Source organism: Crocodylus porosus, unplaced genomic scaffold, assembly GCF_001723895.1.
Source record: "Crocodylus porosus isolate Cpor-Errol unplaced genomic scaffold, CroPor_comp1, whole genome shotgun sequence".
Lineage (NCBI taxonomy): Eukaryota > Metazoa > Chordata > Crocodylia > Crocodylidae > Crocodylus > Crocodylus porosus.
Genome location: NW_017728931.1, coordinates 83,624,329 through 83,640,318, shown reverse-complemented (window position 1 = coordinate 83,640,318; position 15,990 = coordinate 83,624,329). Strand labels below are relative to the sequence as shown.

Sequence of the window (15,990 nt, the reverse complement as noted above, 5' to 3'; positions counted from 1 at the left end):
GTGAAAAAGTAATATAAATATACAGTATTAAGTAGGGGCCCATGAGTTTGTTTACCTAGGGCCCACTAAACGGTCTATCCGGCCCTGGGTACAGGAAATCTCTTGCTGCTGCCACCTTGGCACTTTTCAGGAGCATTAACTAATCTGAATGAACAGTAAAAATAAGAACCTTTTTCTGCAAGTGGAAAAGTTAAATTGATTTAAAGGGTCAATATTTGTGGTGGAGTTGAATAATCTTAAAATTTACCTAGTATTGTACATATACCAAGTGCACAATTCAGCATCCATTAAGGTTTATGGGAGTTTACCATTGATGTTTCGGGAATATTTGATTTGTTTCAAAATAGCAACATATATTGAAGTTAGGATAACAGGTATAATTCTCTGCTGGGCTATTGCTAATGTGATCTTTCTGTATCGGACAAGAGTATAATATACTTGGTCATGCTCTTAGATTATCAAATGTTGCGCATAGATGTATGATTGGTATAACACAGTCTACAGTATAATACTCTGTATTGCTGCAGTGTTATATAAGTAACTTTTAATAATATACATTCAGTGCACAAAGTAAAGGTAACCTTGACAAGATTATTTCTGGTTATGAATTGGCTGATGTCAGTAATTCAGCTTCATCTACTCTGTATTTAATTCTTAAAACAGTATGATCCTACCTTCTTACATTTTTTTAATAAATTGATTTAAACCTCCCATCAGAAAAAGTATCCACTGGAGGATTCTAGATGATATCATGAAGCCTGACAAGAGTAAAATCTAATTTTGTACCTAATACTCTAATTGTTAGAGATGGTGTCAATCAGTCCATACATATGCAACAGTATTTTTTAAAATATGAAAATACTTGAGAATATAAATATTTTCTAGGTAATATCTGATGTTAAGGTATGCTGAGGCAGTATAATACATGATTTTTCATTAACAAAAGATTGTGACTAGTACTCAGTAAGAAGAGAGTGACTCACAAGAAATCACAGAGGTTACCAATGAAATCCTGGCCCCTGGAAGTTTTGCTATTGATGTTACTGGAAATGAGACTTGGCATTATGCACCCTGATTGTAATGTTTTATCTGTTGCTTGTTACTGAGGTTTATAGCCTGGGAATCTTGTTAGAGTCCAAGCTGTTTCTGAACCCACGAGCAGCAGTCACCACAAAGGTCTCTTCTTCATTTTGGGTTTGGGCAGAAGATTTATTTCCCTCTCTTCTCCCCCAAGGAAGATTTGTATCTGGGTCCTTGTTACCCCAAGGTTGAAAGACTGCAGTGTGAAAATGGAGTTGCTTGTGAAGATTATTAGGGAATGAAAGCCCACACAGAAAGTGATTATCTGCTTATCGAGCTATCAGAAGGCTCTGAGATTTGCACTGGCTGGCACTTGGTTTCTCAGTACAGTTTTTAAGATGGTGGTTTTGACTTAACCTTTTATGGGTTGGGCCTTGCTAAGCTGAGATGTTACCTCTCTTTCTAAATGAATGAGTACATTATATGCTAGTGAGAATGTGAAAGAAATCAATGCAAAAACTTAAGTTACAACTGAAGAAGAAGCCTTGTTTGAATTTATTGCATAATGATGGTAACAATTACATATTGAAAAGTCAGTAATAACAATACTTGTGATGACTTCTCAGATTAACTTTTTCTCATATTAGAAAACAGTCACCTGGCCTCTGTGAATTTCCAAAGAGGATAGCCAATGGCTCCAAAATTCTCAGCCATATCCCATCTAGCTCCGCCAGAAAGCATCTAGCTTCTTTAAGTAATCCCTAACCTACTCTGCCATTCATCTAAGCTGTTCATCTCTCCCTATCACTGCTACTAACTGTACTTGTCATCTGGTAGCTGTCCCTATTTGTGAAAACTGGAGTACAAAAAGGCATTAAATCCTTCAGCCTTCTCTGCATAGTCTATAACTAGATTGCCTTCTGTATTCCCTAATGCATTTATGGAATCTCAGGCCTTTTGACATACCTAAAGAATCCTTTCATTACCTTCTATGTCCCTTGCCAGCTGTATCTCAAATTGTGCCTTGACTTTCCTAATTTTCTCCCTGCATGCCTGTGAGATGCTGTGATACTCTTCCCTAATATTCTGACCAAGTTTCCACTTCTTATAGGATTCCTTTTTTAAGTTTCAACTCCTTGAAGAGACCGCTGTCTAGTCAGGCTGGTCTCTTATTGCACTTCCCATTCTTCTGTCTCATTGGGATATCTTGCTTCTGCAGTATTCAGAGAGCCTCCTTAAAGAGCAGCCAGCTCTCCTGAACTCCTTTTCCCCTCAGACTTACCTCCCAAGGGATCATGCCTACCAGGTCCCTGAGTTTGTTAAAATTTGATTTTTCTGAAGTCCAGGATCCTGTACTCTGGTGCTGTCTTCCTCCCACCCCTTAGGTCTTAAACTCCTAACATTTTCTGGCCACTGTCACCCAGGTTGCCCTCCATCTTCACATTCCCTATCAATCCCTCCCTGTTTGTGAGCAGTAAGTTGAGAAGAACTTCCTCCCCTTGTTAGCCTCTCTACCACCTGAATAAAAAAGTTGTCCTCAAGAGACTCCAGGAACTTGCTGGATTGTTTCTGCACTGCTGTGTTTCCCTCACAGTAGATATCCCAATAATTGAAGTCCCCTATGATGGCAAAGGCCTGCGATTTGAAAGGTTGGGCATCATGTTTAAAGAACATCTCATCTACCTCCTCCTCTTGATTTGGAGGCCTGTAGCAAACGCTCACAATGACATCCCTTCTGTAGCTGTGCTGCACTTCCTTCTCATCTTTGTGCAAAGGATTTTACCTTCCACTTCGTACTGCACCTCCAAACACCTGTACATTGCCTTTATATATAGGGCAACCCCTCTTCCTTCCCCCTGCCTATCTTTCCTGAACAAGCTACATCCATCTATGACCATACTCCAGTCATGTGAACTATCCCATCACATCTCTGTAATCCCAATTGCATCATAATTCTGTGATTGGGAAGTTCTAGTACGATTCTTCCTGTATGTTCTCACATATAAACATTTCAAGTGTCTAATTGACCGTCTTATCCTCTCCCTGAGAACAATGCTAAGGTTTCCATTATTGCTTCCCTTTACTAAGGCTTTATCCAGGTCCTTCAGGCTTTTTACTTACCTCTGGGCTTTTGTTTCCATCCCCCAGTGAACCTAGTCTCACTAGGTAAGCAAGCCTGTACATGAAGACAATAGGTAAGGAAAACTTTTTCAACCTAATGATTACTCAGCTTTTCTAGTTCATGAAGTAGTAGCATAAATGAATTAGATTTCCTTTGAAATCAGTTTTTAACCATAAAGGTGGTGACTGTGACTCAATGTTAATATTAATAGAAAGAAGCTGCTTCATCTATTGAAATGCATCCACCACTGGTATGGAAGGCAACAATGGCCTAACATCTTATAACGAAGGAAGATGGAAATTCTCTATTATACCTGGTATCAGTTGAGCTTTGTGTACACTCAGAAGAGAAGATCAGATCATCAGGGAGATCCCTCAGACTCTTACAGGTGCCCTTTCCACCATGGCAGACTGAAGTAAGAACCTTGGCATGGTGAAGCACTTTTACTGCCTATACTATACCTGTTCTGCATATTGATAAAGAGCTTTTGTTTCTAGTGCCTTTAACCTTTTAACAGTCATGTATATACTTTTTTTTAGAATAAAGCACAGTGATACTTCATACAGCCATCTGTGGTGCTAGGGAATTCACTTACACTGATTGGTTAAAGATGATACTGTTGTCTTGGTGAAGTTTTCCATAACAGAAAGTCCATAGTAATTAGTAGTCCTTTGGCATTTACTGCTGACAAACAATTATGAGGACTGGTTTTGTTGTATCAGGAGGCTTTTTCTAAATCGCAGCTTTGCCATTACCATTTTTGCTAATCTATTTCCCTCCTCCTCCTCCTGAAAAGATCATCTGCACATTCTGCTAAAGGAGGGAATAAAAGGCAAAAGTTCAGGGGCAAAAGAAATAGGTGGGCTAAAGAAAAAATTTTGCTCCTTTAAAATCTGTTAGAAAACATCTTAATCCACTTCTGTGAGTGGAGGTCTCCATGGCCTTTATGCAGGTATTAAAAATTGTCACATCTTCAGCCCTTGCCTAAGGACCCTACCTGCTGAATCTACCGTAGCAAATTCTAGTCCATCACCCTCCTTCTTGCCTCCACCATTTGCCTCCCCCCACCCTTCCTTGAGGGGCCTGAGTATCTGGAAATCACTGAATCATAGAAAAGCATGGCTGGAAGGGATCTCTAGAGATATTCTAGTCAAAGGTATTTAATCTGTGATTTCCTTGACAGGCAACCATCTTAGTAATCATTGGGTGCCTATACACATGCAGCAAGGCTGCTCTAACACATTGCAAATAAAGATTGAGCAGCAAGGTTGAGCACGGCTGTAATTACAGCGCATTGGACCAGACTTGATTAATCAAGTCTGCTGGAGAGTGGTACTGTGCTCCAGCAGACTCCAGCGTCATGCGTATCAGTGTCCCTGCACTGAAAAATGGTGACGGGCACTTTAAAGCCCATTTAAAGCACCCCCACCACCATTTTTCAGCATGGGGGAACTGATGTATGTGATGCTCTGGGAGCTTTAATTAGAACAGCTGTCAGAGCCTCTCTAATTAAAACACCATGCCCCCTGCACTCCAAGAGCATGTGTATAAATGCCCACATTCTAGACTACATTCTACCCCACAGTCTGAGCTCATTAGCTGTTTTATTATTCAAACACCACTTTCTATTTTTAAACATTTAAAACGAAGTATGTCACAGCGTGGGTTCCTAGAGGCGGCCGTGATCTCCCCTAGCGCCCCCTACTGTGCCAAGTTCACATTAAAGCACCCTCGTTCTCGCCCACCACATCTTGATCTTTTATTATGTATAAGGGAGGCTGCCTCTTGTCCCCTTGCACACAGTGCTCTGTTGTATCCTGGCCCCTGTTCTGTATTGTGCGACTCAGTGCACCCCAGCCTTATGGGCTAGGCTCGTCTCGCAACCCCGTGCCCCACAGGCGCTTGGGCTCGTCTCGCAACCCCCTTTGCCTCGGGTTACCGCAGCCTTGGGGTTCAGATGGCCGTAGCCATGCCTGGCCCCAAATCTTCTCCTCAGGGTCTCAAACTCCCTGCAGGGCTCAGGCAGCCTCGGCCTTACCTGGCCTCCAATTCTCCGCTTCCCTTCTTGGGGCTGGGATCAGTGCACCCTCAAATGCTGTGCCCTCTCTGGTGCCGGGGTCCCCACGCTACTGTGGAGCCCCTATGAGGCCTCCTCCAACCCCTAATAGCCTCACCCAGTCCTCCAGTTGTAAACAGTAAACTGTCAACACAAACTCAGCCCCTTGGCTTTACAACATAAATTCAAGCCATCCGGCTATAACTACATTCAAGTGCATCACAGGGGTTCTCCCCGTCTCACTCATAACAACTGCCTGTGCATCCTGGCCTTTTCCTTTTCTCACTCCAGCAGAGACCCTACCCCTATGGCTGCTGGCAGAGAACTCCCTCTCTGGCCTCAGCCTGGGTTTATATATATGTCAGGCCCTGCCCCCTTCCGGTCAGCTGACTCACAGCGGTTGCCCCAGCAACCAGCACCTGTGCATCTGCATTACTACTCTGGCTGCCCTGGTAACCAGCAGCTGGGCTCCCCACTCACTGCTAGGCCTCTCTCTCCCTAGCTGTTTCTGCTGTAAGGAGCAGGGCACCTGTGTGCTCTGCGACAAAGAAAATATTGAAAAGTTAAATAGTTTCAGATACAGCACTTGCTCTCTGCTTTGCACCAACTTTTGAAGAGTTCCAGCAATATTTTTGTGTTCTGAAAATTTTTTTTCTCTTCTCTGCTGCTGTGGAAAAGACTTGCCCAAAGGGAGTAAATTACAGCAGCAAATCAGTTGTCCTGCAGTAAAATAAGGATCTTATATTCTAAAACCATAACTTTACTTACAGTCATTAAGAATATCCCCAAGGTTTCAGAGGTGGTTTTGTGGCCATAATAGACTAAATACGCTTGTCTTCATCTGGCCTTTGAAACTATGCAGTCTTCACCCTGACTGGTATGTGAATGGGAAACCACCTCAGAATCCCCGGTGTTGTACGATGGAGGGGGCCGGAGGGTCAGAGCTTCCAAGCCGCCACAGGGTTTCCACCCTTTGGGAAACTCAAGCTGCCCTGACTTCCCTCACTGCAGATACCTGGCCCTTCTGCAGTAAGAGTAAGTAAGCACGGGTAAGAAAGAGCAGCAGGGGTGGCTGCTGAGGAGGGTGCTGTGGAAGGGATGGGAGGCTTGGTGCAGCTGCCTGCTGCCTGATCCTCTGTACCATCTCAAGTCAGACCTTCCTAGGCTAGATACAACCTCTTTATGGGCCAGATCCGGTGAGGGAGCCATCAGTTGCCAACCCATGCTGTAAGATACAAGCTAAGTGGTTGGGCTTGAATACTTGGTGAATATTAAGTTATCGAAATTGAACAAGTTGCAAGACTTCATTTAGCCCTATTGTTACTAATAAAAAGCAAGCAACACATTTTGGCTGTATTACAATTTACATGGATCAGTCTAAGGATTTGAATTTAGTCAATGAAAATCACTGCTCCAAATATTGAAAATGGATTCATAAGTTACTTAAGGAATGGATTCATAAGTTACTTAAAGGAATTGTGTGCAAAGTTTCCATAAGCCCAGTACAGGCTTGACAAACAGTGGACACATTAGATGTCTGTTAATAACCTTCCAGGTCCTATGTGTTTTCTCCTCAAGGCATATGTATGTCACGGGTACAATATTGTATTGCATTGTCTCATCCTTGTTTTAGGTATGATTCTTTTCCAATGACTTGATTAGATATGAACTCATGATCTTTGGGTTCACTCTAGAAATGGATGGTCTCATTAATGATTAACATAGCTGCTGGTGCCTCAAAGGAGAATCAGCAACTGAAACATTCCCTTCTCCAACAAGTACACTGATTTAACAGTTTCCTGTGCTCATTCCAGATCACTTCAGTATGTATGTTTGAATTCCAGTGGTTTCACAGGTTATATCTAGGACTTCATACATCATCTAAGACTCATTTGGATGCCTTAGATTCTAGTCAGAATCAGAGATGAAATAAATAATTTTGGTTTTATTACTACTTACAATTCATAATACACAATAATGTCACTATAGCATTAATAGTGTAATGCTCTTCTATTACATATATCAAGCATGCTAAACACAATTCTGTTTGTTTATCTTCCCCATATGGCTCAGAGTAGCTTACAATAAAAGACAAAACAACTTATATAAAAACAATATTTAGTGATGCATTTGAGATCTCCTAATGCTGTTTTAACAATTAAATGATCACACAATTAAAGACCAATTCATAGAATCATAGAAAATTAGGGTTGGAAGGGTCCTCAGGAGGTCATCTAGTAACCAATCCCCTGCCCAAAGCGAGACCATCCCTAACTATATCATGCCAGTTGTCTAGCCAGGTCTTAAGAACCTCCAGAGATAAAGTCTCTTATATAGCTTCTCTGGGTAACCTGTTCTAGTGCTTTACTACCCTCCTAGTGAGGGAGGTTTTCCTAAAATATAACCTAAATTTCCCTTGCTGCAGCTTGAGACCATTGCTCCTTGTTCTGTCATCTGCCACTACTGAGAGCAGTCTACCTTTCTCCTCTTTAGTACCCCACTTCAGGTAGTTGAAGGCTGCTATTTAATCCCCTCTCAGTCGTCTCTTCTCCAGACTAAATAAACTCAGGTCCCTCAGCCTCTCCTCAGAAGTCATGTGCCCCAGCCCCCTAACCGTTTTTGTTGCCCTTTGCTGAACTCTCCAATTTGTCCACATCCTTTCTGTAGTGGGGGCCCAAAACTGGACACAGTACTCTGGATGTGGCTTCACCAGTGCTGGATAGAGGAGAAGAATTGCTTCCCTCAATCTGCTGGCAACGCTCTTACTAATGCAGCTCAGTAAGTCGTTAGCCTTCTTGGCAACAAGAGCACACTGTTGGCTCATATTCAGCTTTTTCTCCACCATAACCCCCAGGGCCTTTTCTGCAGAGCTGCTGTTTAGCCAGTCAGTCCCCATCCTGTATCACTGCCTGGGATTGTTCCATCCTAAGTGCAGGATTTTGCACTTCTCCCTATTGAACCTCATGAGATTTCTTTTGATCCAATCTTCCAATTTGTCTAGGTCTGTCTGGGCATAGGAGCAAATTGCTCCTGTCCTGAACAATAGCTAACGCACAGTTAATCTACTACCTGTTTTACTGTGCAGTAGCCTAGCACACGGTCAAATAGTGACACTTTATGCAGTATATTAGTCTACTGAACAGTAAAGCATCTCATGTAGACACACCCTCTGAATGTGACACACCTGAAACTTTCTCATGAAATCATGGGGCCTCTATACAAACAACCAATGTGTTTGTTAGGAGAAGCAAAAATCATCTCCCAAGATGTCCTGTAGCACCACAATGCACCCCACAAGATCTGGCAACACCAACACCAGAAGCAGTGGTCTGTGCAGAATATTAGGAACAGAAGATATAGAAAGGCTGGATTGGAGACGCAACAAACCCTCTTAATCCTAGTCCTAACCTCTATCGTATCTCCCATCTTGATGTCACCTGGAAACTTACTGAGCATGTACTCTATCCCATCTTTCAAGTTGCTGGTGAAGCCATTAAACAAAATCAGCCCAAGGACTGGCCTCTGGGAGCACTCCACTTGATACCAACTACCAACTAAACATTGAGCCATTGATTACTAACCTTTGAGCCCAATCCAGCCAGTTTTCTATCCACTTTATGGTTCACTTATCCATCCCATACTTCCTTAACTTGCTTGCAAGAATGTTGTGGGATACTATCCAAAGTCTTGCTTAAAGTCAATCATAACCACTGCTCTTTCTGCATCCACAGATCCAGTCATCTCATCATAGAAGGCATTCAGGTTGGTCAGGCATGTCTTGCCCTTGGTGAATCCATACTGACTAATTCTAATCACCTTCTCCTTTTCCAAGTGCTTAGAAATGGGTTGCTTGAGGACCTGATCCACAGTTTTTTCCAGGGACTGAGGTTAGCCTTGACTTGCCCTTGGTGATCCTGACTGATCCTAATCAACTTCTTGTTCTCCAGGTGTTTAGTAATGGATTCCTTGAGGACTTGTTCCATTATTTTTCCAGGGACTGAAGTGACGCTGAACAGGCTGTAGTTCCCTGGATCCTCCTTCTTCCCTTTCTTAAAGATGGGCACTATATCTGCCATTTTCCAATCATTCATGACCTGTCCCGGTCACCACAAGTTTTCAAAGATGGTATCCAGTAGCTCTGCAGTCACATTGGCCAACTCCCTCAGCACCTGAGAGTGCATCACACCTAGACCCATAGACTTGTACACATCCAGCTTTTCTACATAGTCCCTAACCTGTTCCTTTGCCACTGATGGCTACTCACCTCTCCAAACTGTGCTTCCAGGTTCAGTACTCTGGGAGCTGACTGTGCCTGTGAAGACTGAGATTAAAAAGGCATTGAGTACTTCAGCCTTTATTGCACCATCTGTTACTAGTTTGCCTCGTCCCCTTTGGTAAAGAACCTGCACTTCCCCCGATCTTCCTTTTGTTGCTGACATATTTGTAGAAACTCTTCTTACTCTTCACATCACTTGCTAGCTGCAACTCCAATTGCACTTTGGCCTTCCTGATTTCATCCCTGCATGCCTGAGCAATACCCCTTATACTTCTCCCTAGTTTGTTCAAGTTTCCACTTCTTGTAAGCTTAATTTTTGTGTTTTAGCTCACTGAAGGGTTCTCTGCTAAGCTAAGCTGGTATTCTGCCATACTTACTAGTCTTCCTGCATTTTGGATGATTCATTTCTGCGCCCTCAATAAGTTTTCTTTAAAGCACAGCCAGCTATCCTGGACTCCTATCCCCCTCAGACTGGCCTCCTAGGCGATCCTACCCATCAGTTCAATGAGTGTCTCAAAGACAAATTCATATCTTTTTAAAGGCTGTAAGATCGTTGACCTTGACTTGATAGGCCTGAGTCAAGTCCTACTTATCTCTGCTATCAAAAAAGTCCCTGTTATATAACTACTTCTCAGAGTAAATGAAATGTGGTTCCCATTGCACTGTCCCAAGCTGGCTTGTTTATTACTATGTTTTGAAATTTAAATGAATAAGTGATAAAAATAATATGAACAATAACGATGAAATATAATGATAATTGAAATTCATTGAAATATTGAAAATCTGGGGATTTTCCCAGTTAAAGAAATACATGGATGTTTTTAGTATAGTTATCCAAAATTTTAGAAAGATGTACATAGCACTGCAGAAACATTAGCACAGTGTAAAAGTACCAGATGCTAATTGTGCTTAAGCCAATGAACGAAAAGAAGAGTGGTTAAAAATGTGAAAGGAAAGCTGTTCTCTTTTTTCTGCCTTTCTTGATAAATGTAATTAAGAGGTGTTAGTTTTTTTAATTGATTGGTTTGTTTTGCAATGAGTAAGTATAGCATAATGTCAGAGAGTGTGCACATCTGTGATATATTTTGATTTACAAAAACACGTTTTGTTCTAGAGTGGTTGCTACTACAAATTCAGTATCTGCAAGCAGCTGACATATCCATGATACCTCAGTTTATCTCTCTCTCAAGAATAGGGAGTAATTGTGGAATCTCACTGATGCACTGTGATTTACTCCTTTGTTGAAAATACTAAATGTCTAGATCCTATTGCTAAATTGCTCGCGTTATATCAAGAGTGGTATACATAACTTTAATTGAAATTTGTCCTTATATTTTTGGGCTTGATGCAAAATGTTTAGTAAACATTATTTCTAGTGCTTTTTTCCTGATTGTACTGACTTTAGTTATGCACATTTTCTTTAGAAATTCGAGCTCAACTGATAGAGCAGCAAAAATGTCTGGAGCAGCAAACTGAAATGAGGGTACAGCTTCTTCAGGACTTGCAGGATTTCTTCCGCAAAAAAGCAGAAATAGAGACGGAGTATTCCCGAAATCTAGAAAAATTAGCAGAAAGATTCATGGCCAAAACAAGAAGCACAAAGGACCATCAGCAGTACAAGTAAGAGGGGTTATGACACTCAAGCTTGTCTAGCTTTCCAGTATGAAAAGTGATTATTTTTCTTTTTCCTTTTTCTTTTCTTTTCTTTTTCTTTTGTGTGTTTTTTCTTTAATTTTTCCAAATGTCCAAATGCTGTGTAATCTGACTGCTCTCCTGCACTTTGGTTTGTTGACTCCTAGTACCCTAAATTGGTTATTATTCATATGCTACTATGACAGATTGAAACAGTCTCTTCAAATTTAGAATGCATAAATATTATCCTGAAAACATAAGTGTGTGTAAAAACAAAATGTAATAGCTGGAAGACAGCTATGCATTTTTGCAAGATGTGCACTGATTCTTTGCAGTGGAATTCCCAGAATTAGGAAGTCTTAATAACAAAAATTGGTCAACTTTTACAGGAGGTGACAGGAAGAGTGAAAAAGAAAAATGAAGGAACTGTTAACATTCTGTGTATTGCTGCATGTACACTCTTGCTTTCTCTTGATTGCTGCTGCAGGTTGAAACAAGGAAGTGTAAGCCAGTAATAACAGTGAGCTGTAAAATAGCCAAGGGAATAGTCATTTGCAAGTCAAGGGAAATTATTCCTCCTCTCTTTTGGGTACTGGTGAGGCTTCAGCTGGAGTACTCTGTCCAGGTATGGACATCACACTTCAAGAAAGATGTGGACAAATTTGAAAGAATCAGGAGGAGAACTACAAAAATAATTTAGATGTCTGGGAATCATGACTTATGAGGGAAGGCTGAAAGAACTGGGATTATTTAGCTTGAAGAAGATAAGACTGAGGGGAGATTTGATACTGGTCTTCAAATATCTGAAGGATGGTTATAAAGGAGACAGAGATAGACTATTCTCTGTGGCCACAGGAAACAGAACAGTGAACAGTGGTTTTAAACTGCAGCAAGACAAATTTAGGTTGGATATTAGGAAGAACTTTCTCACTTAGAGGGTGGTTAAACACTCAAACTTACTAGCCGAGATGTCATGGAATCTCCATCCTTGAAAGTCTTTTGGAGGAGGCTAGAAAAACATGTTGCTGAGTTGGTTTAGTCAGGGGTGATTCTACCCTGAGCGGTGAGTGAACGAGAGGATCTCCTGAGATCCATTCCAGCCCTACTTTTCTATGATTCTATTTTGTACTTCACTGAAGGAAAACATGTGAAATGTGTAGCTTTTGTGCACTACAGAGCTGGTCAGTTAATAATTTGTTGATTAATCTATTCAGTGAAAAATCTGCAGAGTATTTTAAAATCATTTTCAAGACTTTTTTGTGCCTGACTTAGGACAGGACTATATAGATTCAGAATTTTATGTCTAGTCCATTTTTAGCAACTGCAGGCTCTGTGACATGTTTTTGATATTCCCAGATAGATTGTAACGTTCTGAATTCTTATGCTTTTTTCTAGTTATGCCTCGTGTTTTATAAAACACATCTGAAAGTACTATCTAAACCTTGACTATTGATTTCAGTGGGTCTACTTCCATGTATGAAGGGGAACAAGACTTGGCTTGAATTTACATTTGCAGACATGTCACACATCCCTTGCAAAGTTGAACACTTTTTTTCAACTTTAAATGTAAATTTGTTGGGTTTATGTTTTTGCGTAACTGGTATTGCTGTATGTGATATGAGGGTACTTGTGATATGTTAATTATGTAATATATCTATACATTTTAGGAAAGACCAGAATCTCTTATCCCCAGTGAATTGTTGGTACTTACTACTGAATCAAGTGAGAAGAGAAAGCAAAGACCATGCAACTTTGAGTGATATTTATCTGAACAATGTTATCATGCGTTTCATGCAGATAAGCGAAGATTCCACCAGGATGTTCAAAAAGGTAATACATATCACATTTGATTTCAGTTAGCATTGGAAGGGAATGGTCTAACAGGTGCAGTTTTAAAGCAAGAATCAACAGTATACAAAGGAGTGCACTTGAACACTTTAATATGTTCTCCAAAGCATTTTTCCACAGAGAAAATTGTTATTGTAAAAGTAGTATGGAAAGTGCTATCTGTCATGACGACCTTGATAATGGAACAGTTTTATATCCAGCAGGCAAAGAAGACGTTCCCTTCTTTGCTCAAAGGTGTGTTTGTGTAATCAAAGGAAGGAAAAAATATTTTGCAACTTTAACCTAGATGTGTTGTAGTGTTATTGAGCTGTTTGTAGAAATGTTATTTGGCTTTGACATGAGAGAAATTCTGATTCAGGTAGTGAGGGTCTTGGATTCCATGAATTAGGCTTGTGATCCTGAAGGTGATCTCTGGAGGCAAGGAGACAGTCACATGCTCTGCTTCCCTCAGAATACTGTCTTTTCTTCCCTTTTCATGTTGCTTTTTTTTTCAGCAACACAGCTACTGGGGCTTCATTTAAACTTTGCTTTGTACAAGTTGTACAGATATTTTTGTTTAAAAGATTAATAGTTTCATAAGACAGTGCAACTCCCTCTCTGGCACAAAGGCAGTCTCAGTTTGATGTTTGTTCGTGTGCTGAGTCTGTAGCCATCATCATTATAGAGTTCTAAATAAAAATAGAATGTAAATACATGATAATCACTCACAGACTGATTCTGTAAGCATGCATGAAATTTATTGCAAAAATGAGTCCTCAAAGAGCAAAGTTTAAAGATACACAATCAGAGATTCAATGATGGCATTTCCTAATGGTTATCAGGATACCTGATTCTGATTACAGAATTGGAATTCATTTGACTGAGAAAGACTTGTCACCTTCTAGAAAGATATGAATAGGTAGTGACAAGTTTCAAGAATTTCTTAGTAAATAATGAAACAGTACAAATGAAAGAGTAAGTGAAATAATGTTAACCAAATGCATTGTTATATAGAAAACCTGTGGCAAAAATTAAACTAAAGTTGATTATTTTCTCACTGCTTTGTAGCTCACTCACAGAATGTCCTCTTAGATGCATAAATCTGCTCTGCGCAAACTGCTGTACTAATTAATAAGAAAGTTATTATAGATGTTTAAAAAGAAAAATGGGAAAGCATTTTGAACAGAGTTCAGCAAAAAATCTACATGCTGTTTTCTCATTAATTTCAATAATAATACAAAGTGGTTGGCTTTCAGTACTGGGTCCTTTCTAAGATTCAAAAGTTGATTAATTTAAATATTTATGATTTAAATTTCATAAATCTGAGCTGTTTATGGTCTATATTCTTGAATCTAACACTGAAGCCCAGTCTACAATAGTTCTGACTATGCTAGCAAAACCTTCCTAGGGAAATCACAAAGTATACAAAATAGAGAGTTTGTATGAACAGCTTATACCAGTTTGGCAAATGAAACCATTTTTAGGCCATTATTACTGCCTCTGTCCTAGGAATTTTGCCAGCACGTAGGTGTAAAAAAAAAAAAGAATCACATCTCACCAACATGACTATGAATGGCAAATTTTCTAATATTAAGATTTTCTAATGTTAAGTTGTTTAATAATATTTTCAAAAGCATGTACAAGCAAGGTCTTATGTTAACACAAAGCAGGGAAGGCTGACACCTTAGAGATCAGCTAGTTCAGAGAGGCATGAGCTTTTGTAGGTGACAGCTACATCATTACATATTCTAAGGTAGTAGGCACCCACTTTTTTGGCAGTTGGGCCACAAATTAGCCCCTCACCTGCCACTCAGATCCCCTTCCTCTGCCCAGTCTGCTGCTCTGCTTTTCCTATTCTGTGATCCCTGCTTGATCGCTTCCTCTGCTCTCTGATTCTTGTCCTGTGCTCTTTGCTCGATCTCCTGCTTTGCTTTCTGCTTCCAGCCCCATCTGCTGCTGTGCTTCCTGTCCCCTCCCTGATCTGCCATACACACAGGCTTACCATGTCACTTCTGGCACTCATGCCACAAGTTGCCTACCCCTGCTGCAGGGTGCTACTCTCCCCTGCCTTTTGCCTGACTTCACACCAACACAGCTAAATACTTCTGTTAAATAATGGGACTGAAAGTGTTATTGTTTACATATTCTACCTAAAAGTGAAATTAACTATCCATGAATTGAACCCATTAAAGTAGTTTTGTTGAAAAGTTACCGTTACTGGTCTGCAGCAATCGCCTATATCGTTCAAGCTCCACATTACAAGGGTGCATAATGAGAAATGGTGGGGAGAATGGATATTTTAAAAGCATTTGTTTTAATGTATCATTTACCATATTTTATGGTGTAAAAGTCAAGTTTTGAACCCAAAAAATTATACCCTTAAATTTCCACCTTGACTTATACACCATATCAATACTTCATCCGGACCCCACACCAGCGCCCTGCCACACAGGCCTTTGGGATCTCAGGAAGCACACAGCCTGGGGGGGCACTGCCACTGTGGAAGGAAGGACTGGGCCTCACCACAGCTCAGGCTGCCCGGCCTGGCAGCAGCTAACCCCCCAGCCATGTGAGAGGTAGGCAGGCTCCACCGACTGCAGAATTGGGCCCCTTGCTGCTTTTGCCTTCAGCAGGCTCCTGCAGCCCAGAGGATGTCTGGTGCCACCTGGCAAGGGTCTGCCTTGCCCCCTGGGCAGGACGGGGGGGCACCATGAGGGTGTCAGAGTGTGCTGGGAACGGGGATGGTGTGCAAGGTGCTGAAAGCACAGGCAGCATCCACCCCTGCCCAATACCCCAAACTGCCCATGGGGCGAGGCAGTCCCTTCCTGGGTAGTGTCAGGCATCATGTGGGCTGCAGGAGCCTGCTGAAGGCAGAAGTGGCAAGGGGCCTGATCTTGCTTTTGGTGGAGCCTGGCCACCACAACCTGCAGACAGGAGGCAAGCTGCTGCTGGGTCAGGCAGCCCCTGAGCTGTGGAGGAGGAGGGGTGCTAGGGTCCACTGCCATCCCCACTGCCTTCTCCTCCCACCAATGTACCCAGCCACCCTCCTGACACCGC

At 41.3% G+C, this 15,990-nt stretch overlaps 1 protein-coding gene across 3 annotated transcripts in view; it reads left to right on the top strand.

Moving 5' to 3' along the window:
• SRGAP1 (SLIT-ROBO Rho GTPase activating protein 1) overlaps positions 1 to 15,990 on the top strand; it is a 224,881-nt gene that overhangs the window by 104,033 nt on the left and 104,858 nt on the right. For all 3 annotated transcript variants that reach the window (XM_019543304.1, XM_019543303.1, XM_019543305.1), the window contains exons 2-3: positions 10,899 to 11,094; positions 12,774 to 12,936. In XM_019543304.1, coding sequence (XP_019398849.1) covers positions 10,899 to 11,094; positions 12,774 to 12,936 — 359 coding nt within the window. The remainder of the gene's footprint in view (positions 1 to 10,898; positions 11,095 to 12,773; positions 12,937 to 15,990) is intronic.